We start from the raw sequence: 25,973 nt of genomic DNA, 5'->3' as shown, positions 1-25,973 counted from the left end.
GTGCCCTCTTTGGGCGCTAACTGGTGGCGCAGCCTACCGAATTTCTAGGCCTAGAGCTTTAAAAGGCACATACATGAGGATTGCCTTAAAATGTAAAGTTTGGGAATGCAAAGTAGTGTTCTCTGATATACTTCTGGTATTTAGCAAAGCAGAAGAGTTCACTAACAAAATTGAGCATGTAAATGACTGGCAGCAATCTCAGAATAACAATGCCACCTTCATAGAAACTCAGGATATTTTCAGAATAAAAAGGAATGTTATAGAAAAGACTCCTTAATTAAATAGAAACAAAGAAATTTGTGAGGAACATTGAAGCAGCAATTGAAAATCATTTAAACGAGATAGGTTGTGGGAGAAGCAGGAGGTAACCAGATCCCAAACGGGACAGATTGTAGGGTTGAAGGTAGTCCAACAGACGGGTATGGACACAAAATCTAAGAGAAACATACATGTACTGGAAACCAGGAAAATGAAGGCACGAGGGACATGAAAGGAGGGAAATTTACAATAAACTGTTTGCTCATGAATGCTAGAAGTATTAGAAATAAGATGCCAGAGCTGGATCCTGTTGTGATAGGGGCGTGCTATGTGGTGGGAATATCAGAAACATGGCTAAGCCCAGCTATGACATTCTATGATGCTATGGCACCTGCAATGTTGGAAGTTTGGACTGATGTCCACGGGAGTCTTTTAATATTTGCAGGAGGTCCCCCACACAGAAAAAAATGAAAATGATTGCTCTATTTATCTAAACATTGCTGTTAATAGGTTGTATTGCATCCCGCAGTGTAAATAAATGTACATTAATGAATTACATACAATGTCAATTTAAAAGCTCTTAAATTATATTTCTTCAATATTTGTTCTTCACATGAAGTATATTATTCAAGTTTCTTCAGTTGCGTCTGTATGTTGTATTTTATTTATATAAAGGTAGATGATGTACATTATAGACAAGAGTTTCAACCTCACAATCAACAGGCTTAAAGGCTTTCCCTTGAGGTACACATCCATTTGATGTTGAAGCAATGCTGTAAATAAAGTAGGAAAACAGCTTGCTGTTATAAATTGATAAATTAGCAGATGATATAAAATGCAATAGAGTGTTATTAAATTTCTTTGAGAATTGCATGTTATTGAACATACTCGATAATTGTGTGTTACTAAATGTATTTATTTAAGAATTGTGCATTATTGAATATGTTTGGGAACTGAATTGAATCACTTTGAGAATTGAATGTTGTTTGACAATTGCTTGGTATTGCTGGTTTATGTTTGAGAATTGCACGTTACTGAATAAGTTTGAGAATTGCACGTTACTGAATAAGTTTGAGAATTGCACGTTACTGAATATGTTTGAGAATTGCACGTTACTGAATATATTTGAGAATTGCACGTTACTGAATAAGTTTGAGAATTGCACGTTACTGAATAAGTTTGAGAATTGCACGTTACTGAATATGTTTGAGAATTGCACGTTACTGAATATATTTGAGAATTGCACGTTACTGAATATATTTGAGAATTGCACGTTACTGAATAAGTTTGAGAATTGCACGTTACTGAATAAGTTTGAGAATTAGGCATTATTGCACATGTTCGTGAAATGTGTGCTATTGTAGGTTTTTGTTTGAGAATTGTGTGTTACTGAATATGTTTGATTTGTATGTTATTGTATGTTCTTGAAAGTTGCATGTTATTGCACATATTTGAGAATTGGGCATTATTGAATGTGTTTGAGAATTGTGTGCTTTGTACATGTTTTATGAATTACATGGTTTTGCACATATTTGAGAGTTGGGCATTATTGAATGGTTTTCACAACTGTGTGTTACTGAATGTGTTTGCTTCAGAATTCTGCGTTATTGCACGTGCTTTAAGAATTGTGAAATATTGAATGTCTTTACATTTGTACTTTGTACCATTGACCATTCCATTCTCCTCCAATGTCTCCCGTCTAGAGTCCATGTCTGAGACACTACTCTATCTTGGTTCTGTGCTTACTTGACTCAACACAGGCACTGCATTGTTGATAATGGCTTCTCCTCCTTTCCTCTTCACTATCTACATGCTGCTCCTTGGTGACATTTTCTAGAAGTACAGGATCAGCTTCCACATGCATGCAGGTGACGTCCAGCTCTACCCTTCTACCTCCTCCCATTGACCTAAATGCTGTTACCACATTTCCAAATTGCCTGTTTGATGTCAAGACCTGGATGAGCTAAAACTTCCTCCAGATGAATGTTAGAAAAACCAAGCACATCCTCTTTGGTTCCCTTCAGCGCCTCAGTGCCTCTGGCCTCCTCTGCTACCATCTCAGATTTAGTCACCTTGTGCCTAGAAATTCCATCGTGTGAAAACGGGTGCACGGGAGTGCATGTTGCACACATCTGTTCACTCGGGCACAGGGACCATATGAAATTTGATGCTGCCAGCTCAGTATCATGGGTCAGACATGCAGACAGCATTACCTATTCAGTTTTCAGGAACATACTAAGTTACAGATTTATTTGTTACCAATTATTTCGAAGATGACATTAGTAATTTAAGGTACCTAAAAAGTTGCAGATTAAATAAACAGGGGTGAAAATGGACCTCGCTTAGCCCATTTCTTGGGCGCAAAAGAAGGGCAAAAAGGTCTAATTTCTGGGGCTATGTCCCGCAACACAAGGACACCTGAAATACATCGAACACCGTATTGGCTCGGATGATATTCAGGCATCCCTGGTGGCCCCAGTGGGCCCCTTGCATATGCTAATGTTGGACCTAATGCCTGTTTATGGACCTTTCTCCAAAATTGGTCAGAAACTGAGTAGAACATTGACGTAACTGGCGGGGGTGGGAGCGGCGGCGCTATGATAGTTTGGCACAGTTTTGATGATGGTATTGGCAGAGCGGCGCAAAAGTCCCAGGAAATGATGGCGTGGTGTAAATAATGACGTAACTCACTTATGTCATAATTTCCCAGGACTTTTGTGGCGGAAAACAAACTCAATGCCATAGATGCACTATTCCACTGCCGCAAGTCTCCAGGAAATTCTGGGCCATCCTTTGATTTTATCCTCAATTGACAGCCGCACGTGCACTATCCAGCAGGGGTCACTGTATTGCATTCACCAATGGTTTTTTTTCCTTTCCCTAGTCCAATGGCACTGAAGTAAACTTTAATGTCAACATCACTGGTGAGAACAGTTAACTCAGCACAGACCAGAGATCAGAGCTGGAATATTCCTGGTCTGTACGTTCCACACTGACTGTATCTGCCCAGTATGGAAGACAACTGATTAGGCAGTTTGCTTAAACACATAACTTTGTGTTTTAGGCTGACTATACTTACTCTGCTTTTACTCTCTTTCTAATGCAACAGTAGAAAATTGGTAAAGCAAGCAGAAGTAGCAGTAGTGGGATTCCTATTCCCAACACCAGGCCGATCAGCAGTCTGTTTTGGTTGCTGTGCTTTGGACCAACATTAACTGTAACATTGTCTGATTTAGAATCTGTATAAAAGGAGAGGTGAGAATTACACATACAGAAATATTTTATCCACTAATATTTTTATGAATATATTGGGAAAATGATAAAACTTCTAGGATTCTTACAGTTAGAATGTAAAAAAGAAGTAATGTAAAAGTTCATACATCACTTATTTTTTCCAATGCTCACTTAACCTGATCTATGTGCTTTCCAAAGTATATTAAAACCTATTATATAACATGGTAGCATAATGGCTAAGTTACTGGACTATAATCCAGTAGAACTAGGAGTTCAAATCCCACATATAAAATGCTGGTACAGGAAACTCTCGATTTACCGGCACCTAAATAACCAGAAATCTCTGTTAACCGGCAAAATTCAGGAGTAGGTTCAGGTAAGTTTTAATTCATATTAGTGGCCGTTCCTGGATCTTGTGGCCGGGTTCCTGCACCTGTTGCTAAGCAGCAGGGACACTTGGATCTTGTGGTCGGGTTCCTGCACCTGTTGCTAAGCAACAGGAACGCTTGGATCTTGTGGCCGGTTCCTGCACCTATTGCTAAGCAACAGGGACGCTTGGATCTTGTGGCTGGTGTTCCTGCACCTGTTGCTAAGCAACAGGGAAGCCTGGATTTGTTGCTGTGTACGGAGCTCTCGTACCTTTTACTATACCTCTCTGTAATCCGGACTTTTTGATAAACCGGCACCACGCCGGTCCCGTTGGTGCCGGATAAAAAGAGTTTCCTGTACCAGTAAAAGTGACTATGAAGTTGTTGGATAGTCGTAAAAACCCAATTGGCTCACTAATGTCCTTTAGGCAAAGAAACCTGCCGGCCTTGCCTATATGTGACTCCAGTCCCACACCAACGTGGTTGACATTTAACCATGAAGTAGCCTAGCAACCTCACCACCTTCTTAAGGACAACTAGGGATGAGCAATAAATGCCGGCCTTGCCTCCTGAGAACAAATCAAAAAATATTACAAAGATTTGTGTTATATCTTAATTGTATCTCTTAATAATTAGAAGACTGATCTACACATTATTAGTAAGAAATCTCAGCATTTTAGACACAGTTGCAACATGAACATTTAAAGGAGGATATGGAATGAGTGCTCCATAACCACATTATAAACTTTAGTGATGACAACAGACTATGTGTAGGTGATCTATGTAGACATGAGTAATCATATTCAAATGGAGAGAATGGGCTAAGGAAAACAGGTTGATTTAATATGAATAAATGTAAAGTCATGTAAATTGGTACACAATGGACTCGTGTTTATCGGTAGAAGTGGACAAGGTATAGGATTTCACCTGGTTTTGTGAAGTAACTTCACCAAGGTGCTCTATACAATGCTGGATAAATGTCTTAAGTTACTCATTGCTTGCTGAGTACAACCTTTTCAAACTTACCTAAATTAACTCTGCACATGCCCAAAACTGTAACTTTGGTCCCAAAGTCCCTCAGGGTTAGTGTTGCATTGGGGGCATTGTTGAAGCAAGCGGAGGCTAGCGAGCTTGGAAATTTGGATGGGACCTGTTTACAGTTGGTCACCACCCTATTTTGCCAGTAATAATGTTTAGTGCATTTTCAGGCCCTCTATCGTTAACCAGAGGAAAGGAACATGAAAGAGGATTCATTTTTGGTAGAGACGAGGTCCTCTATATTAACCCTCTCACGATGGGCGGGAGAGGGTCGGAGGAGGTGTTAAAAAGTGAAATGCGTGCAACGTGACCCCAATCCGCTGCACACGTGGCTGCCTTTTTTTTTTACAGTGGCGGATATCAGGGCGTCCAAGTGTCCCACAGTGGAGAGATGGGATGTTTAATTAATATATTTAAATCAGGCTGCCACTGTGCAATTAGGAGCCCAATTTGAAATTTACTACTGCTTTACAGGTTTCCCAAGGGTCTGGAAACTCGGCAGGGAAAGAGAGGCAGGAGCTGCAGGCTTCTTGTGGGCCAGGAGGGGCAGGAGTGCTCTCCTTACACTCCTCAAGGAAGCCTTCAGCCTCCTCCAGCCTCAATTGCCGACCTCCCCTCATCCCTGATCCCGGGCCTCCCCCCAGCCCTGACTGCCAACCTCCCACCAACCCTCCCAATCGTAGGCCTCTTGCCCCTCCCGATTGTGGGCATCTCCCCCCCTCCTGATTGCCAGGGACTGTCCCCAAAGGTCCCCAGCTGTGGCCTCCTGTCACTGGTATTCCCTTCCGTCCACTGGCCAGGCAGGTGAGCAGGAGGCGGACGTATAAAATGTTAATGAGGCCCTGCCGTTAAGATCAGCAGGACCTCCGTGTCCCCGGCCTTGCTGGGTTCTTCAGCTGTTTTCGGCCTTACCCGCACTCTCCCCACCTCCCTGTAAATATCAGGGCCGAAGAGTTCAAAATTTGTGAGGTCGGGAACAGCTGTAACAGTTCCCAATAGATCAGATGGAACATAAAAGAACACTGAGGAACTGAGATGGAAAGATAAACCCACTAGTGTTTCTTGCAAGCTGACACTTGTTGCTCAGTTCACTCAAAGTGCACAGTAACTCATCCCTAACTAATAGCCTGATTTTTCAGCTCTCCCTTCCAACCATTTCATAAAGATCTTTTGTATTGCAAGTCTTTGAATAAATGAAGTTCCTACTGTAGCATGACTGGGATTCCATTTCAGCACTTCCATTACAAATGCACTTGAAGCCACCGTAAGTGTTCTCACACAGGGCTGTTCCATGACAGTCTGCTTCTCCACTGAGACATTCATTTAAGTCTGTAAAACACATAAAAAAGCAGCATAATTTTAATGTTATATGTAGCCATGTTAAAATCAGTTGTTCTGGTGGATGTTAAAGATCCTATGCCACTATTTGAATAAGAGAAGTGAGTTATCCCAGTGTTCTGGCCAACATTACCCCCTCAACGAACACCACCTAAAGCACAGATTAATTGGTAAAATATCTCAATGATTTTTGTGGGGGATCTTGCTGTGCACAAAACAGTTGCTGCGTTTGCCCACAAAATGACAGTAATTGCACCAGAGTAGTTCACTGTATGCAAAAAGCTTTGGGACATTTCTGGGAGATGTGATAAGGCACTGTATAAATACAAATCTTTCTTTGCTTTTAAACAACTGACTATCCTCCTGGAACGAAAGCTAAGCAGGGTCTCTTTGGAGTTGAGCTGCCTCCAGAATGACACACCTGGCGATGGGATATTAGAGCCAAGTCAATCCTCTCTGGCACAGACGATAATTCTATATCTGAGCTAGTACTCCACAGCCCTGTTGATAGACTAGTCAGCTTGATTCATTGATAGAACGCAAAAGGATTTAGCTGCCCCTGCAGGCTGGAGATCTTGACATAATAGACTTGTACGCAAAATTAAAGCCCATGGGACATTGGCAGCGTGGATACAAAATTGGCTAAATGACAGAAAGCAAAAAGTAGTGATGAACGGTTGTTTTTCAGACTGGGGGAAGTATACAGTGATGTTTCCGAAGGGTCAGTGTTAGGACTGTAGTGTATGTGCCTTTAAGTCAGAACTACTTTTTACAGCTCCTGTATACTGTAGTACCGGCAGTGACCACACCGGTATATAAGCTTTGCGCATGCCTCTGTACCCCCAGTCTAGAGATTACCCTCCTCCAGTAAAGACCTGTTATTTGTTAATGTACAGCATCCGTGTGATTATTTATCCACTGAACCACGGATCCAACAGTGGCGACGAGTGTCGATTCGAATCTACCTGCAACATAAAAGAAAGAAAAAAAAATACTCGAGGCCAGGAACACGGGCGTCGACCACGAGCAACCGTCCAGCAGTCAGGCAGAGATCCAACTTCGCAGGGGAGGCTGTGGAGAGCCGGGCTTGGTTCCCCAGCCACAACGAGCAGTAAGAGACCGACGACAGGTTCAGAACAGACCCTTCCTGAGCAGCGGCGGCTGGAGCCGACCGACGGCGGAGAGAGAGCCGAGCAGCGTCGACGGGGTAAGACAGAGGGTGAAGAGCGCAGGGCGCAGCCGGGGGTTGAACACCGAGCGGCGTCGAGGAAAAATAAAGCAAACCGGAGAGAGAGAGGGTAAGAAACAGTCGGGTTCTAGACTGAGCGGCGTCGGAAAATATCAAAAGAAGAACGCGCAGAGCACAGCCAGGGATCACGGGCTGATCAGGGTCCGCGGGGCGAAGCAAGGGGAGACGCCATTGAGCCGCGGAGAAGCAGGGAGAGCGTGGGAGACGCCATTGAGCCACGGAGTTGCAGGGAGAGCGCGGGAGACGCCATTGAGCCACGGAGAAGAAGGAAGAGCGTGGGAGACGCCATTTTGAGAAGCCGCAGCGGAGAAGAAGGGCGAGCGCGGGAAGGAAGGAAAGCGCGGGAGACGCCATTTTGTGCCAGTGGAGAAGAAGGGGAAGCGCGGGAGGCGCCATTGGTGATAGTTAACGCACAACCAAGGATGCCGAAGAGTGGCAGTATCTCTACGTTCGACAATGAAGTCGAAGATTGGGCGACATATGTGGAGCGTTTTGAGGTGTACTGCAGGGCGAATTAAGTGCCAGACGCTAATAAAGCACTGGTTCTGTTAAATTCCATGGGTGCAAAAACTTATGGGTTACTGCGAAATCTAATAACCCCAGAGAAGCCGGTAAACAAGAATTTTGAAAGCATAGTAGAAATCCTACAGGACCACTTAAACCCCACACCGCTGCTGATAGCAGAACGATTTAAGTTCCATAAAAAGAACCAACACAAAGACGAAAGCAATGCTGAGTACCTAACGGAACTGCGCAAGCTATCGAAATACTGCCAGTTTGGAATGGGACTAGCACATACGTTAAGGGACAAGTTTGTGTGTGGGCTACAAAGTGAAGGAACCCAGAAACGGCTTCTATCAGAAAAGGACCTTACGCTGGACAAAGCTTTCAGTATGGCAGTATCACATGAAGCAGCCGGAAGGGGCGCTGCAGAGATACAACGGAGACCGCAAGAATATGGCACCAACGAAATGACCTATGGAACAGGGAAGTGCTATCGCTGCGGCAGAACAACACATGACCAGAAAGATTGTTGGTTCAAGGACCAAGTGTGCAGACAGTGTGGGAAAGCAGGACACATAGCAAGAGTCTGCAGGTCTGGGAAGAAAACCAACAGTAAGAAATCTCCACAGGAGAAGTACAAAAAGGTACACCAGGTGATGGACAGTGGTTCAGATGAACAGAAAAGTGACACAGACTCCGGAAGCAAGGAGCTGGGTTGTCTGAAACTACATAATGTAACCGAAATGGAGGATCACCAGACTATCTGGGTTACACTCAAGATAGACGGAGTCCAAGTGGAAATGGAATTGGACACAGGGTCAGCTCTAACAGTCATAAATCAAAGAGACTACAAGCGGCTATTTTCACACATACCCTTGAAAGCTACAGAGATTGTCTTGAAGACGTATACGGGGCAAAAAGTCTACCCTAAAGGAAAAATAAGGGTGAAAGTGACATATAAAGGCCAGGAAATACCTAAAATGGATATATATGTATTGCCAAATGGAGGACCACCACTGCTAGGACGTGAATGGATCCGGAAGATACAATTAGATTGGCATTCCATACAGGCACTGAAGGTTGAGGCCAAAAAGGATGACGACGTCACACCTGGACGACTGTCAAAAATGCTAATTGACGCAAAAGAAGTGTTCCAGGAGGGACTAGGAACACTAAAAGGAATAGCAGCAATGATTAAAATAGAGGAAAATGCAAGCCCAAAGTTTCTGAAGGCCAGACCAGTGCCTTATGCGATCAGACCAGCTGTTGAAGCAGAGCTGGAAGGGTTGGAACGTTCAGGAGCACTGTCCAAAGTGGACTGGAGCGAGTGGGCTACACCCATCATTCCTGTAATGAAGAGGTCGTTGAGTAATACGCCTGGGGAACCAAAGAAGGTCCGCATCTGTGGGGATTTTAAGGTGACAGTGAACCCAGTCCTTTACACGGTGCAATATCTGCTTCCACGAATTGAGGATATTTTCGCCTCGCTATCTGGTGGTAAACGCTTCACCAAAATTGATCTAGCCCAGGCGTACTTGCAAATGGAGGTAGAAGAAGCTTCGAAACATTACCTTACGATCAACACTCATAAAGGTCTCTATCAATACAACCGGCTGGTGTTTGGAGTAGCCTCGGCTCCGGCTATCTGGCAAAGGGCGATGGATCAGGTCCTGCAAGGGATTCCAGGGACCCAGTGTTATTTGGACGACATCTTGGTCACGGGCGAAAATGACGGTGATCACCTCGCTAACTTGCAGAAGGTGCTCACCAGATTAAAGGAGTATGGGCTATGAGCTAATCGCCACAAGTGCGAGTTTTTCCAGAAACAGATCTCGTATTGCGGCCACGTCATCGATGAAGAGGGGTTACATAAGTCCCCTGACAAGATTGAGGCAGTAGTCAAGGCTCCAGCACCGGAAAATGTGTCACAACTGAGGTCGTTCCTCGGGCTGGTAAACTATTACCACAAGTTCTTACCAAATTTGTCTACGGTATTACACCCGCTGAACACCCTACTGCAAACAGGGGTACCATGGAAGTGGGATGACGAACGTAGACGAGCTTTCCAGATGTGTAAAGAATTGATCACATCAAAAGAGGTGTTGGCCCATTTCAACCCAGCACTACCAATTCATTTGGCATGTGATGCATCACCCTACGGCATTGGAGCGGTGCTGTCGCACAAATTCCCAGATGGGTTGGAGAGGCCAGTAGCCTTTGCGTCTCGGTCACTAACCTCAGCCGAGCGCAACTACGCCCAGATTGACAGGGAGGCCCTCAGCCTAGTATGGGGAGTAAAAAAATTCAACCACTATCTGCATGGGCAGAAGTTCACCTTGCTGACTGACCACCAACCACTTGTCTCCATCTTTAATCCTAAGAAGGGCATGCCAGTAATGACTGCACAGCGGTTACAAAGATGGTCCCTGTTTCTAGGGGCGAATCAATATGAAATAGAATATAAAGGCACGAAACAGCATGGGAACGCTGATGGGCTATCGCGCCTGCCACTGCCTACTGTGGAGGAAGCACCAGCAGTGGACCCTATCGAGATATTTTATTCGTCGATAATTGAACGATTGCCAGTAACAAACGCGGATATAGAGAAGGAGACCCGCAATGATCCGACGCTGTCACGGGTATATGAATTGACGGTGAGGGGATGGCCAACACATGGCGACTCACTGTTGCCAGCATTCTCATCCAGAAGAGAACAGCTGTCAGTATGCCAGAGGACAGTGATGTGTGGGTCCAGAGTGGTGATTCCACCCAAGTTAAGGGAGAGAGTGCTAAAGGAGCTACATGAAGGTCATCTGAGGGGAGTGAAAATGAAAAGCCTTGCTAGAGCTTATGTGTGGTGGCCGGGAATCGATCAACAAATCGAAGACCTAACTAAGAGCTGCTTAGGATGCCAGAAGGTCCAAAATGCACCACCACATGCCCCTCTACACCCATGGGAGTGGCCCTCCTCTCCATGGCAATGGGTGCACATTGATTTCGCTGGTCCATTCATGGACTCAATGTTCTTAATAGCAGTGGATGCTCATTGAAAGTGGCCTGAGGTGATAAAGATGTCTTCAACCACTACAGAGAAAACGATTGCAGTCCCACGGACCATATTTGCCAGAAACGGTTTGCCAGAGCAGATTTGCTCTGATAATGGACCACAGTTTGTGTCTGACAAGTTCCAAAAATTCATGAAAAGGAATGGGGTAAGGCATTACACATCCGCCCCGTATCATCCAGCCACCAATGGATTGGCTGAGAGGTTCGTACAAACCTTTAAGAAGGCGATAAAGGCCATGTGCGACGAGGAAATTCCACTACAGCATAAGATGGACAATTTCTTATTAGCCTACCGAAACGCGACACATGCAGTTACCAACCAGACCCCGGCCATGATGTTCTTTAACCGAAGGTTGAGATCTCGTCTGGACTTGCTCAGACCAAATGTGCGAAGAAATGTTGAGGACAAACAATTCCAGCACATCAATGAGAAGCCGACAAGGAGCTTCACTGTAGGGCAACCAGTCTTGGCCCGTGACTATCGAACAGAGAAGTGGCAGCCCGGAACGATATGTACAAGGCAGGGGCCATTAATGTACACAGTGGATGTCGGGGAGAACATTGTGAGACGCCACGTCGATCAGATCTTAGCGTCACAGGAACGCGTCAACCCCATGTCTCGAGTACCTGGGGATGAACCCGACATACCGGTAGCATCTACTTCAGACCCAGTAGCAGTGGAACCCGATGAACTAGCCGATGAAAAGGGGTCAGAATCGCCTCTGCACCAAGAACAAGAACCTCTGGAAAGGCTCTATCCCGAAAGGGTCAGGAAGCCGCCCCAAAGACTGAATCTATAAATGGACTTTTGTTATTTAATGTACATGTAAAAATGTAATTGTTATTTGAATATTAAGGGGGTATTAATAATCTAAAAGGGGAGGAATTGTAATGTATGTGCCTTTAAGTCAGAACTACTTTTTACAGCTCCTGTATACTGTAGTACCGGCAGTGACCACACCGGTATATAAGCTTTGCGCATGCCTCTGTACCCCCAGTCTAGAGATTACCCTCCTCCAGTAAAGACCTGTTATTTGTTAATGTACAGCATCCGTGTGATTATTTATCCACTGAACCACGGATCCAACAAGGACCACTGTTCTTTTCTCATATATATTAATGAAATGGACTTGGGTATACAGGGCATAATTTCACAGTTTGCAGATGATATGAGATGTGGAAATGTAATAAACAACAAGGAGGATAGTAACAGACTTCTGGAGGATGTAGACTGACTGGTGAAATGGCGGATGGAATTTAATGCAGAGAAGTGTGAAGTGATACATTTTGGTAAGAAGAATGAGGAGAGGCAATATAAACTAAATGGTACAATTTTAAAGAGGGTGAAGGAACAGAGAGAGCTGGGGTTGTATGTACACAAATATTTGAAAGTGGCAGGACAAATTGAGAAGACTGTTTAAAAAGCATATGGGATCCTTGGCTTTATTAATAGAGGCTAGAGTACAAAAGCAGGGAAGTTATGCTAATCCTTTATAAAACACTGGTTAGGCCTCAGCTGGAGTATTGTGTTTGATTCTGGGCACCATACCTTAGGAAGGATGTCTAGGGTGCCAAAGAAATTTACTAGAATGGTGCCAGGGATGAGGGACTTCAGTTATGTGGAGAAGCTTGGGTTGTTCTTCTTGGAGCAGAGAAGGTTAAGAGGAGACTTGATAGAGATGTTCAAAATCATGAACGGTTTTGATAGAGTAAATAAGGAGAAACTGTTTCCAGTGGCATAAGGGTCGGCAACCAAAGGTTACAGAGTTAAGGTGATAGGCAAAAGAACTAGAGGCGACATAAGGATTTTTTTTTACGCAGCGAGTTGTTGTGATCTGGAATGCACTGCCTGAAAGGTTAGTGGAAGCAGATTCAATAGTAACTTTCAAAAGGGAATTGAATAAATACTTGAAGAGAAAAAATTACAGGGCCATGGGGAAAGAGCGAGGGAGTGGGACTAACTGGATAACTCTTTCAAAGAACCAGCACGGACGCAATGGTCCGAAAGGCCTCCTTCTGTATTGTATCATTCTGTGATACTAACTTTAGATGACACTGCAAGCTAATGTACTCATCTTTAGAATGGCTCTTGCTGGACAAAGAGTGGGAGACTTATCAGTAAGCTGCTCTGGTAAACTGCACAATTTTAGGAGATTAAACGCAAGAAATAACCCAGCACATTTGATGGTTCATTAGCTTTGGCTCTTGGCATCATTTGCTGAAGTTACCTGGGTTTAGAAAACTAGACCATGTGCACTACATATTGGGCAAACAAAAACTCTACCTGTTTTGATTTCTCATTATTTTGGTTTGAAGGCACTTAAGGTTGGTAATGAGTTTCTGCGCATGTCAGACACTTGGCTGATTAAAATAAAATACTTTTTATGTAAACACAATTGTGATTTCTGTTATGACACTGATTGAGTGTGTGAAAGATTAGGGGAAGGAAGAAACAGCAGCAGTGATGGTACTAGCCTGGAAATGTAGGATTCCCTGACATTGCTTTTTTTTAATTTGTTTATGGGATGTGGGCATCGCTGGCAAGGCCAGCATTTATTGCCCATCCCTAATTGCCCTTGAGAAGGTGATGGTGAGCCGCCTTCTTGAACCGCTGCAGTCCGTGTGGTGAAGGTACTCCTACAGTGCTGTTAGGTAGGGAGTTCCAGGATTTTGACCCAGCGACGATGAAGGATCGGTGATATACTTCTAAGTCAGGATGGTGTGTGACTTGGAGGGGAACTTGGAGGTGGTGGTGTACCCATGTGCCTGCTGCGCTTGTCCTTCTAGGTGGAAGAGGTCGCGAGTTTGGGAGGTGCTGCTGAAGAAGTCTTGGCGAGTTGCTGCAGTGCATCTTGTAGATAGTACACACTGCAGCCACGGTACGCCAGTGGTGGAGGGAGTGAATATTTAAGGTGGTGGATGGGGTGCCAATCAAGCGGGCTGCTTTGTCCTGGATGGTGTTGAGCTTCTTGAGTTTTGTTGGAGCTGCACTCATCCAGGCAACTAGTGAGTATTCCATCACACTCCTTACTTGTGCCTTGTAGATGGTGGAAAGGCTTTGGGGAGTCAGGAGGTGAGATACTCGCCATAGAATACCTAGCCTCTGACCTGCTCTTGATGCCACAGTATTTATGTGGCTGGTCCAGTTAAGTTTCTAGTCAATGGTGACCCCCAGGATGTTGATGGTGGGGGATTCGGTGATGGTAATGCCATTGAATGTCAAGGGGAGGTATTAGACTCTCGCTTGTTGGAGATAGTCATTGCCTGGCACTTGTGTGGCACGAATGTTACCTGCCACTTATCAGCCCAAGCCTGAACGTCGTCCAGGTCTTGTTGCATGCGGGCATGGACTGTTTCATTATGTGAGGAGTTGTGAATGGCGCTGAACACTGTGCAGTCATCAGCGAACATCCCCATTTCTGACCTTATGTTGGAGGGAAGGTCATTGATGAAGCAGCTGAAGATGGTTGGGCCTAGAACACTGCCCTGAGGAACTCCTGCAGCGATGTCCTGGGCTGTGATGATTGACCTTCAACCACCACAACCATCTTCCTTTGTGCTAGGTATGACTCCAGCCAGTGGAGCGTTTTCCCCCCGATTCCCATTGACTTCAGTTTTACTAGGGCTCCTTGATGCCACACCCGGTCAAATGCTGCCTTGATGTCAAGGGCAGTCACTCTCACCTCACCTCTGGAATTCAGCTCCTTTGTCCATGTTTGAACCAAGGCTGTAATGAGGTCAGGAGCCGAGTGGTCTTGGCGGAACCCAAACTGGGCATCAGTGAGCAGGTTTTTGGTGAGTAAGTGCCGCTTGATAGCACTGTCGATGACACCGTCCATCACTTTGCTGATGATTGAGAGTAGACTGATGGGGCGGTAATTGACCGGGTTGGATTTGTCCTGCTTTTTGTGGACAGGACATACCTGGGCAGTTTTCCACATTGTCGGATAGATGCCAGTGTTGTAGCTGTACTGGAACAGCATGGCTAGAGGCGCGGCTAGTTCTGGAGCACAAGTCTTCAGCACGATAGCCGGGATGTTGCCGGGGCCCACAGCCTCTGCTGTATCCAGTGCACTCAGCCGTTTCTTGATATCACATGGAGTGAATTGAATTGGCTGAAGACTGGCTTCTGTGATGTTGGGGACCTCAGGAGTAGGCCGATATGGATCATCCATTCGGCACTTCTGGTTGAAGATGGTTGCAAATGCTTCAGCCTTGTCTTTTGCACTCACGTGCTGGGCTCCACCATCATTGAGGATGGGGATATTCGTGGAGCCTCCTCCTCCCATTAGTTGTTTAATGGTCCACCACCGTTCATGACTGGATATGGCAGGACTGCAGAGCTTTTTAGCATGCATGTAGTCCTGTGTTGCAGCTTCCCCAGGTTGACACCTCATTTTTAGGTACACCTGGTGCTGCTCCTGGCATGCTCTTCTACATTTCTTATTGAACCAGAGTTGGTCCCTTGGCTTGGTAATAGAGTGAGGGATAAGCCGGGCCATGAGGTTACAGATTGTGCTGAAATACAATTCTGCTGCTGCTGATGGCCCACAGTGCCTCATGGATGCCCAGTCTTGAGCTGTTAGATCTGTTCTGAATCTATCCCATTTAGCACGGTGGTAGTGCCACATAACACGATGGAGGGTGTCCTCAGTGTGAAGACGGGACTTCGTCTCCACAATGACTGTGCGGTGGTCAGTGCTACCAATACTGGCATGGACAGATGCATCTGCGACAGGTAGATTGGTGAGGACGAGGTCAAGTAAGTTTTTCCCTCGTGTTGGTTCTCTCACCACCTGTCGCAGGCTCAGACTGGCAGTTATGTCCTTCAGGACTCAGCCAGCTCAGTCAGTAGTGGTGCTACCACCGAGCCACTCTTGGTGAGGGACATTAAAGTCCCCCACTCAGAGTACATTTTGTGCCCTTGCTACTCTCAGTGCTTCTTCCAAGTGGTGTTCAACATGGAGGAACATATTGATTCATCAGCTGAGGGAGGGCGGTAGGTGGTAATCAGCAGGAGGTTTCCTTGCCCATGCTTGACCTGAAGCCATGAGACTTCATGGGGTCCGGAATCAATGTTGAGGACTCCCAGGGCCACTCCTTCCCGACTGTATACCACTGTGTCACCACCCCTGGTGGGTCTGTCCTGCTGGTGGGACAGGACATACCCAGGGATGGTGATGGAGGAGTTTGGGACATTGGCTGAAAGGTATGATTCTGTGAGTATGACTATGTCAGGCTGTTGCTTGACTAATCTGTGGGACAGCTCTCCCAATTTTGGCACAAGTCCCCAGATGTTGGTGAGGAGGACTTTGCAGGGTCAACTGGGCCAGGTGTGCCGTTGCCGTGTCCGTAGCCGGTGCCGAGTTCGATGCCAGGTGGTCCATCTGGTTTCATTCTTATTATGTTTCGTGGTGGTTAATTACAACTGAGTGGCTTGCTAGGCCATTTCAGAGGGCAGTTAAGAGTCAACCACATTGCTGTGGGTCTGGAGTCACATATAGGCCAGACCAGGTAAGGATGGCAGATTTCCTTCCCTAAAGGACATTAGTGACATTCGTGAACCAGATGGGTTTTTACAAAAATCCGACAGTTTCATGGTTACCATTACTGATACTAGCTTTTTATTCCAAATTTATTTAATTAACTGAATTTGTAAATGCTTTGTAAATGGCCACCCTGTTTCACAAAATATAAGCCAATGAGCATGCAGCATACCAGTGGCTATTGATGGAAACATTATTGGCCTATGTTTTCATAAGTGAGCCACATTGTCAGGTTTCCATGGAAGCTGGAAGGTGTGCCATACATGAATATGGGCTACCTTGTGATTGAGGAAAGTTCCTAAAAATCATCATGTGTTCAAAGCCAAGATGCAGCTGGTTGAAAGAAAATGTGTGTTGTAGCCATGACATTACATTTGACATAACATATTTAGGGTACACTTACCTTGGCAAACTTCCTCAATATCGTAAACGCTTTGCTCATTTGTGCCAATGACTTCCTCACATGTGAAATGACATTTGCTTGCTCCATTATCTTTTCTCAGACACTGGACTGTAGACATCTGAAGAAGATGCCCTTCCGATCCAAAGACGGTAAACGTCCTTTGCGGAACCTTTCTCAGCATCAACTCTAATGTGCTCTCTGTAAAGGAGTCAATCCTCTCTCCTCCCTGGGAACCTTGCACTGCCCTTAGCCATTTGTTTCCGTGTAGTCCATACAATTTTTCCTGTTGCAAACCTACACTGCTAAAATTGTACCTGCTCCTTTAAGGCATAGCAGTAGCTCTTTCAATCTGCTGCTTGCTTGCCCCAGCATGATTGTCCAGTTCATGCTGAATAATTATTTAAATGAGCGGACCTCACAAGCTTTTGCTGTGCATGCTTCTGATGCTAGATGCAGTTGTACATTTCTGGGTGCACCAGCTCTGCATCCTACTGTTAAATCAGCCCTCTATTTTCTTCTCCTATGCATCATAGTTGGATTGCCAACTTGACCCCAAAAATACATCGGGGTCACGACTGCTGGTGCCCTCCAGCACTCACTCCACTGGAGTATGAGGAGTCAGTGGGAAGACATCTCATTTGCATGGGGCTGGCAAGTGCCCATGCCAGTATAGGGTCATATTGGGTGTTTGCCTGCCCAATGTACTGGGAACTCTGGTGCCTGGCTGCCATGATGGGTGGAAAGGAGGGGGTGCATAGGCTGGTTGGTTTTGGGATGTCCTGAGGTTGTGAAATCAGCCATATAAATGCAAGTTCGTTCTAAATTACTGACCGTGAACTAGCAGAGGGAGTCTGAAGGAACAAACAGGTGGAACGTCCATCCATTGCTTTGCCTGACCTGGAAAAATTGATGCAAAATATGGAAAGTGTTCTATAACCTGACCCTGGTATGGATTAACTTGATTCACTGATTAAATGTGGAAAAAGAAAAGTGATTTACTCCAAGCTCCTTTATCAGACGGAAGTATCCATTCCTTGCATTCATTTAAATAGAATTAAAAAGAACAAAGAAGACATTTTGCTTTGATAAAACAGCTAAAAATGTACCTTCTACTGAAACAGGTGATGGATCAACTCCATAGTGCTCGGCAACTTGAATCAAGAAGTCCCGAACAAACCAATGAGGTGTGTCACTAGAAACATTCACTCGGTATTCGGCTGAAGGACCCCCACCTGGGAATGACTTTAAACTAAGATTGTAGAATTTATTCTCAAATCCTAGGGTCAGAATATTATTAAGCTGTAAATGTAAACAAAAATTATAATGAAGTTTAAACAATGACAAAGTTTCTCATGTAACCAATAGTATTATTTTTGGATAATTTTGGCATATTTTCTCCCACCTTTTCTGAAGCTGCTGACTGCCTTAACCAGAATCGCAAATGACATTCTCTGTAATTATGACCATAGTGCCTGATCCCTGCCCATCCTCGACCCCTTATTATCTTCCATATCTCTACAAGGTCTCCTCTCATTCACAGTGGGTGGGGGAGGAGGGGCGGGGGAATGCCCAGGTCTCTCTACTGCCTTCAACAAGGGTGACCACATAATCCTCCTCCAATGCCTCTTCTCCAGTGTCTAGCTCCAGTGGACTCCCCTACATGGTTCCACTCTTATTTATCCAATCATAGCCAGAGCATTTCTCATTCTCCATGGATGCTGCCTGACCTGCTGAGTGTTTCCAGCATTTTCTGTTGTTATTTCAGATTTCCAGCATCCACAGTATTTTGCTATTGTATTGTTGCAGAGCATTTCTAGTAATGGCTTCTCTTCCCATCCCACACCAACACCAATGGTGTCCCTTAAGGATCTATTCTTGGCCCTCTCCTCTTCCTCATCTACATGCTATTGCTTGGCAATATTATCCACAGATCGGGTCAACTTTCACATGTACAATGATGACACCCAGCTCTATCGTTCTACCATCTCTCTCACCCCTCCGCTCCCTCTGAGCTGTCAGATTGCTTGTCCGGCATCCAATCTTAGATGAGCCATAACTTCCTTCAGCTAAATACTGGAAAGACCAATATCAATGTCTTCGGCTCCTGCCACAAACTCCATAGTCTTGCCACCGACTCTATCTCTCCTTTCTTTGCTCCACAATTTACAACTGTGCTTTCAGCTGCTTCTCTGAAATTCTCCCTTTACACTCCTCTGTCTCTACACTTCCCTCTCCCTCTTTAACACCCTCCTTAAAATCCACGGCCTAGAAATTCAGTTGGTAGTGCCAGCCGCTAGCGCCTTAAGAGGGCGATAAGTGGGGCGCGAAGCGGCTGGCGCCCGGGCACGGCGCGATCTGCGCCTCTCGCGAACTTGAGTGAAGACTTAGCGGCAGCGCAAAACCGCAACGCCCGCTCAGCTGCGCGCACAGATCCTGACGTCATTTCATGGTGCAACGCCCTTGGTGCGCCCCGAACCGGAACTTCAGTGGCACCCCCCTTCTTTCCACCTGGTGCTCACAGCGACTGGTTGAGTGGAACGGTTCCCAGTCGCTGTGGAGCTGGGGGGGGCGCTTTTTAAAGGGGACTCTTCCTGCATTCTTTGTGGCAGCCATTTTGTTCCACTCCTTCTGTGAGAGAGAGAGAGATTTGGAAAGAGACAAAGGGAGAGAGATTTCTGCTTTGACTCAGCGCTCGCACGGGTACTTCTGGCTTCAGCCCAGAGCTTTGCAGTTGCATTGATTTTTCAGTGCCATAGCCTTGAGTGGCCACATATAATGGGGGCTGCAATGGGTGGAAACAGTACCCATGGATTGGAGGGTAGCTAATGTTACCCCACTATTCAAAAAAGGTGGCAGAGAAAAAGCGGGGAATTATAGACCGGTAAGCCTGACATCGGTAGTGGAAAAAATGCTAGGGCCCATTATAAAAGTTGTAATAGCAGAGCACTTGGAAAGCAGTGACAGGATCGGACAAAGTCAACATGGATTTACAAAAGGTAAATCATGCTTGACTAATCTACTGGAATTTTTTGAGGATGTAACTGGTAGAATAGATAAGGGAGAACCAGTGGATGTGGTGTATTTGGACTTTCAGAAGGCTTTCGATAAGGTCCCGCATAAGAGGTTAGCGTGCAAAATTAAGGCACATGGGATTGGGGGCAAGGTATTGACTTGGATAGAGAGCTGGTTGGCGGACAGAAAGCAAAGAGTTGGAATAAACGGGTCATTTTCCGAGTGGCAGGCAGTGACTAGTGGGGTACCGCAAGGATCGGTCCTAGGACCCCAGCTGTTCACAATATATATTAATGATCTGGACGAGGGAATTGGATGTAATAGCTCCAAATTTGCAGACGACACAAAGCTGGGTGGGAGGGTATGCTGTGAGGAGGATGTCATGAAACTCCAGTACGATTTGGACAGGTTGGGTGATTGGGCAGAAACATGGCAAATGCACTATAATGTGGATAAATGTGAGGTTATCCACTTTGGTGGCAAAAACAGGAAGGCAGATTATTATTTGAATGGCAATAGATTGGGAGAAGGGGAAGTGCAAAGAGACCTGGGTGTTCTTGTGCACCAGTCGCTGAAGGTAAGCATGCAGGTGCAGCAGGCGGTTAAGAAGGCAAATGGTATGTTGGCCTTCGTAGCAAGAGGGTTCGAGTACAAGAACAAGGATGTCTTGCTGCAGTTGTACAGGGCCTTGGTGAGACCGCACCTTGAGTATTGTGTGCAGTTTTGGTCACCTTACCTGAGGAAGGACGTTCTTGCCATGGAGGGAGTGCAGCGAAGATTCACCAGGCTGATACCTGGGATGGCAGGAATGACGTACGAGGAGAGATAGTGTCAATTGGGCTTATACTCACTGGAGTTTAGAAGATTGAGAGGGGATCTCATCGAAACCTATAAAATTCTGTCAGGTCTGGACAGACTAGATGCAGAAAGGATGTTTCTGATGGCCGGGGAGTCCAGAACCAGGGGTCATAGTCTAAGGATAAGGGGTAAGCCATTTAGGACTGAAATGAGGAGGGATTTCTTCACCCAGAGAGTGGTGAACCTGTGGAATTCTCTGCCACAGAGGGCGGTGGAGGCCAGTTCATTAAATATATTCAAGAATGAGTTGGATATATTTCTTGAGGCTAAAGGGATCAAGGGATATGGGGAGAAGGCAGGGACAGGGTACTGAATTTGGATGATCAGCCATGATCTCATTGAATGGCGGAGCAGGCTCGAAGGGCCGAATGGCCTACTCCTGCTCCTATCTTCTATGTTTCTATGTTGGGTTTCTGCATTGCATTGAAAGGGCTCAGAGACGCCGAGAGAGAGTGCCAATCATGGCCAGACGGAGAAGGGCCAACAGGCGTCGGCACAGGAGGCCTTACCCTCCCAGGGTATACCGCCAGCAGTTCTCATACCTCAACATGTCTGAGGAGCAGTGCATTCAGAGGCTTCGATTCAGAAGGGAGGTGGTCACTGAGATCTGCCACCTGCTTCAGAGAGATCTGCAGCCTCAGCTGAGGAGCAGGACGTCTCTGTCGGTGGCAGTGAAGGTGACAGTGGCTCTCAACTTCTATGCCACCGACTCCTTCCAATCCGCTACTGGGGACATTGCCAATGTCTCCCAGTTCGCGGTGCAGTGCTGCATCCGCCAGGTCACGAATGCCCTCTTCAGAAGGAGACATCAGTACATTTCCTTCCCCATGACCCGGGACAAGCAGCAAGAGCGTGCAATGGGATTTGCGAGAATAGGGGGCTTCCCCATGGTCCAGGGCACCATTGATTGCACGCATGTGGCTTTGCGGGCGCCTCTAGAGAATGCCGAGGATTACCGCAACCGGAAGGGGTACCATTCGCTGAACGTGCAGTTGGTGTGTGACCACAGGCAGCTCATACTAGCTGTCAATGCCCGCTTTCCAGGCAGCAGCCACGACGCCTTCATCCTGCGCCAGACTTCTGTGGCAGACATTTTCGAAGCCCCGGCTCACCCAGGAGGCTGGCTTCTCGGGGACAAGGGCTATTCTTTGTGCACCTGGCTAATGACCATGCTCCGTGCGCCCACCACCCCTGCTGAAGAACGATACAATGACAGCCATCAAGCGACCAGGAACATAATTGAGCACACAATCGGCGTGCTCAAGCAACAGTTCCGCTGTCTGGACCATTCCGGGGGAGCCCTACAGTACTCGCCTAAGCGAGTCTCCCATTTCGTTGTAGTGTGCTGCATGCTGCACAACCTGGCTATCCTCAGGACTCAGCCACTGCCAGCAGACATTGGAGGGCAACCAGTGGAGGAGGAGGAGGAGGAGGAGGAGCGCCAAGACGGGAGGGAGGCACAAAGTGCAAGGGCCGTCCGTCAGCGGCTTATTGCAAGTCGGTTCTAGGCCCCCTCTCAGGGAATGGCTTGGCCCATTGAAAGAACATGAATGGAGCCGCTCCGCAAACCCTGAGGCAATCAAGGCAACAAATAGTTCAAAGTGCAAACATGCACAATCTGAATAAAGACAATTTTTTATTTAACAAACTCTGTGCCCTTCCCGCATGACAAACAATTACAGAGAAACCCCCCAAAAAACAGTCAGACACATTACTGGCTCTCACAACCTGGAGACAATGAACAAAACAGTTGAACAAAAATGCCCATGATCCTCGGCCTTCATAAAAAACAAACACAACATCCTCGGCCTTCAGAGAAAAAAACACAACAGCCTCGGCCTTCAGAGAAACAAACACAACATCCTCGGCCTTCAGAAAAACAAACACAACATTTTGCCACACCTCCTACTCTTTGGCCTGCGAGGGTGACCTGCCTCGCTTACGAGATTGGCCCCTTCCCGCCCTGCAGCTCCTCCGCAATGGGACCCCAGTGGCTGCAGCAAGGCTGGGGGAAGGCTGCTGAGGGTCAGATAGTGAGTCAGCAGATGCCCTTGGCCTGGACCAGCTCTGGGCCTGGAGGGCCCGGCTGCTGACTGCTCCAACTCTGCTTGGGCGGCAGCAGTCTGTCCTACGGGTGGTGGCAGCTGCAGTGGAGGAGTGACAGTGTTGGCAGCAGGAATGCTGCCATCCTGACAGAGAACAGGCACTCCCTGGTCGGACGACACACTGGCACTCGCACGGGGCAGCACTGTAGCATGCGGAGCAATCTGCTGAAGCACAGACTGCTGGGCTGCTGCGGCGTGGCGAGGGCCCCGGCGATTCCTGGCCGATCCAGCAAGGGTGGTAGCAGTTAGTGCTCATGTGGCCCTGATCTGTGTCTGCATCAGACCAGCCAGTGACTGCATGGCACGACTAAGCACTTGGCTGGATGCCGCATGTGATGCAGCGACGTCCTGCTGACTCCTGGCCTGTGCTGCCCCGAAGTCCTGCAGACTCCTGGCCTGTGCTGCCCCGAATTCCTGCAGACTCCTGGCCTGTGCTGCCCCGAATTCCTGCACACTCTTTGCCAGTGACTCTATGGAGTCAGGCATCCTTGCCACTGCAGCCATGAGCTCAAGGTGCCTGCGCTCAGCCTGGGCGCCCATTTCACCAAGGAGCCGCACCTCCTCTGCGCTCACTGTAGCAGGACTGGAGGCCGCGCTCACCCTCCGGGGAGAAGGCTGCCAAGCTTCCCTACCTCTCCCGCGTTGCTGCAGCCCGCTGGGCCCCGGAGCTTCACCCTCCTAAGACCCTTCCCCCCTGCTCCCTTCCAGGGAAGACGTGTCCCCATCATGGCCATAGGCTGCCTCGGCTGAGGGTGGCACTGATGGTTCGGCTTCCTCTTCCTCCTCCTCGCCTTCCGATTCACTCACAGTGCCAGCTTGAGGGCCCGCCTCCTCACCTGGCGAATCAGCATCTGAAGGCAGGGAGGCACAAGAGTTGCTTTAGTGTGAGGACAGGGTGGCAGTGAGGGAGGCATGAGTGCTGCTATGCACTGCATTGGTTTGAGAGTGGCAAAGGATGCTGGTGTGAGGCACAAGTGGAAAGAGAGAGGTCAAAAAGGTGATGACCTTACCATTGCTGTCCAGAATGGGGTCGGCATCTCCAGTGGTGACGGGGCCAATCAGGCGGCCTGCCATAATCCGCTCCACTCGCTGCCCCAGGTCGCTGAGGTCTTTAAGCTCAGGACGGCCCCCCCCGGTCCATTGCTGCTGCCTCCTATTGTGGGCCAGCTTGCCCTGCAAGAGAAAGGACGGGTTCTGAGTACATTGTGAAGCCCTGATCTTGCCTGCACTGCCTCCCATGGTGGAATAGCCCTGACAGTGTCAAGCCCTGATGTTGCCTGCACTGCCTCCCATGGTGGAATAGCCCTGACAGTGTCAAGCCCTGATCTCGCCTGCACTGCCTCCCATGGTGGAATAGCCCTGACAGTGTGTCAAGTGGCGAATGTGCATGTGATTTTCATGAGAGTCCCATAGGTGTTGGATGAGGGCTGGGCATTGGGGCTTTCAGGACCCTTTGGCCATAAAGTGAGGTGCACATGCAGGGATGAAGAGGATACTGGAAAGGGTACTCACCCTGACAACCCGAGTGAGGTCGTTGAACTTCTTCCTGCATTGCGTTGGTGTCCTAGGGACCATGCTGCTGGAGGTCACTCTGTGTGCCACCTCCCTCCAAGCTTTTCTATATTCGCTGGGCAGCGGCCTCCTGCCACTGTCAGGAAAGAGGATAGGTCGCCTGCGCTCCACTGCGCCAACCAGAACCTTCAGGGCACCCTCACTGAAGCGCTGCGCTCGCTGCCTGGCCTTCTTCATGGTTGTGGGCGTAACGTTGTCGAAGCAGGTCTGTCCAGGCCTAGAATCAGGGCTCCAGTTTGCAGGGCGTGGCTGCAAACCAAATCGACCCTCCCCCTTTAAGAGCTGACCGGCGCAAGCGTGTCTGCCTGCAATCGATAACTCACCGCACCTGTGCTGCGCCCGCCCTCGGTAGTAGCGCCTCGGCTCACCGGCTTAGAGCCTTATGATAGTCGTGCACTGCCTGCTTTAGCGCAGCATCAACCTCTTGGGGCGATGCAACTCAATTTCGGCAAATGTGACGCTAAGTTGCGCCGGGCGCTAAATTTAGCGAACGCTCGGCTGTAGCGCCCCAAACATGGCGATACTGAATTTCTAGGCCTACCTCTTTAATAGCTTCTGGTCTCCCCTCCTAATCTCTCTTTCGTTGGCTTGGAGTCAGATTTTCCGAATACCTCTGTAAAGTGCCTTGGGGTGTTTTGTACATTTAAGATGATATATGTGCAAGATGTTGCTGACTCATGATTCCACAGATTCCAGCAGCTCTCCGGTACCTCACCAAGTGACCATTCTTCGCGAGCATGCCTTGACAATAAGCGGCATCACAGCTTAGCCTGACAATAGGTAAAGATTTCCTCTGTGTAATTGGTGTGGTGAAATCATAAACTCGCTCTTTAGAAACTTTTATGATTTTGCTATACATAGTGCACAGAGAAAATCTCCCCCACCCCACATCCTCACCTAATATCTACAAGTGCTAACTTTCCAACACATGACACTGGATAGTGACCAGGACTGGGACCGTGACTGATTTTTTTTCTTTTCCCAGCCTAAATGTGCTGGGTCCAATGATAGTCTTCCTACCGTCATCCGAGCTGAACCCAGGGTAATTCAGCATAGACTTTTGTGGTCCATACGACTCAGTACCACACCCAGGTGATGTGTGCTGTTCCTAGTAAGTCATTGGGCAAACTGGTACCAGGACAGAATTTGACTCAAGAACTGGCAGGAGGACATAATTACTTAATATTTTCATTTTATACGATGACTAGGATATGCACCTCCTTTTCGTCAGGTAAAGCAAAGGAATTCAAATTGTATGCCATTTTCTCACTCCACCCAGAGTGGGAGAGCAATAGTGATAGGGGATTCTATCGTAAGGGGAACAGATAGACGTTTCTGTGGCCGCAGACATGACTCCAGGATGGTATGTTGCCTCCCTGGTGCCGGGGTCAAGGATGTCACTGAATGGCTGCAGGGCATTCT

General features: G+C 47.2%; 1 protein-coding gene across 1 annotated transcript in view; it reads right to left on the bottom strand.

Annotated features, from left to right (window-relative positions):
• Window positions 1-774: 774 nt before the first annotated feature.
• Window positions 775-25,973, bottom strand: part of LOC147121047 (mucin-like protein) — a 117,462-nt gene continuing 92,263 nt past the window's right edge. Inside the window, exons 14-17 of the mRNA XM_085977688.1 lie at window positions 18,111-18,303; window positions 6,105-6,227; window positions 3,338-3,497; window positions 775-1,031 (exon numbers count right to left, since the gene is read on the bottom strand). Coding sequence (XP_085833814.1) covers window positions 920-1,031; window positions 3,338-3,497; window positions 6,105-6,227; window positions 18,111-18,303 — 588 coding nt within the window. The 3' untranslated portion in view covers window positions 775-919. The remainder of the gene's footprint in view (window positions 1,032-3,337; window positions 3,498-6,104; window positions 6,228-18,110; window positions 18,304-25,973) is intronic.

The sequence above is a fragment of the Somniosus microcephalus genome, chromosome 3 (genome assembly GCF_052327205.1).
Source record: "Somniosus microcephalus isolate GS21.2 chromosome 3, FLI_Smic_1.0, whole genome shotgun sequence".
Lineage (NCBI taxonomy): Eukaryota > Metazoa > Chordata > Chondrichthyes > Squaliformes > Somniosidae > Somniosus > Somniosus microcephalus.
This window is presented reverse-complemented; position numbering and strand designations above follow the sequence as displayed.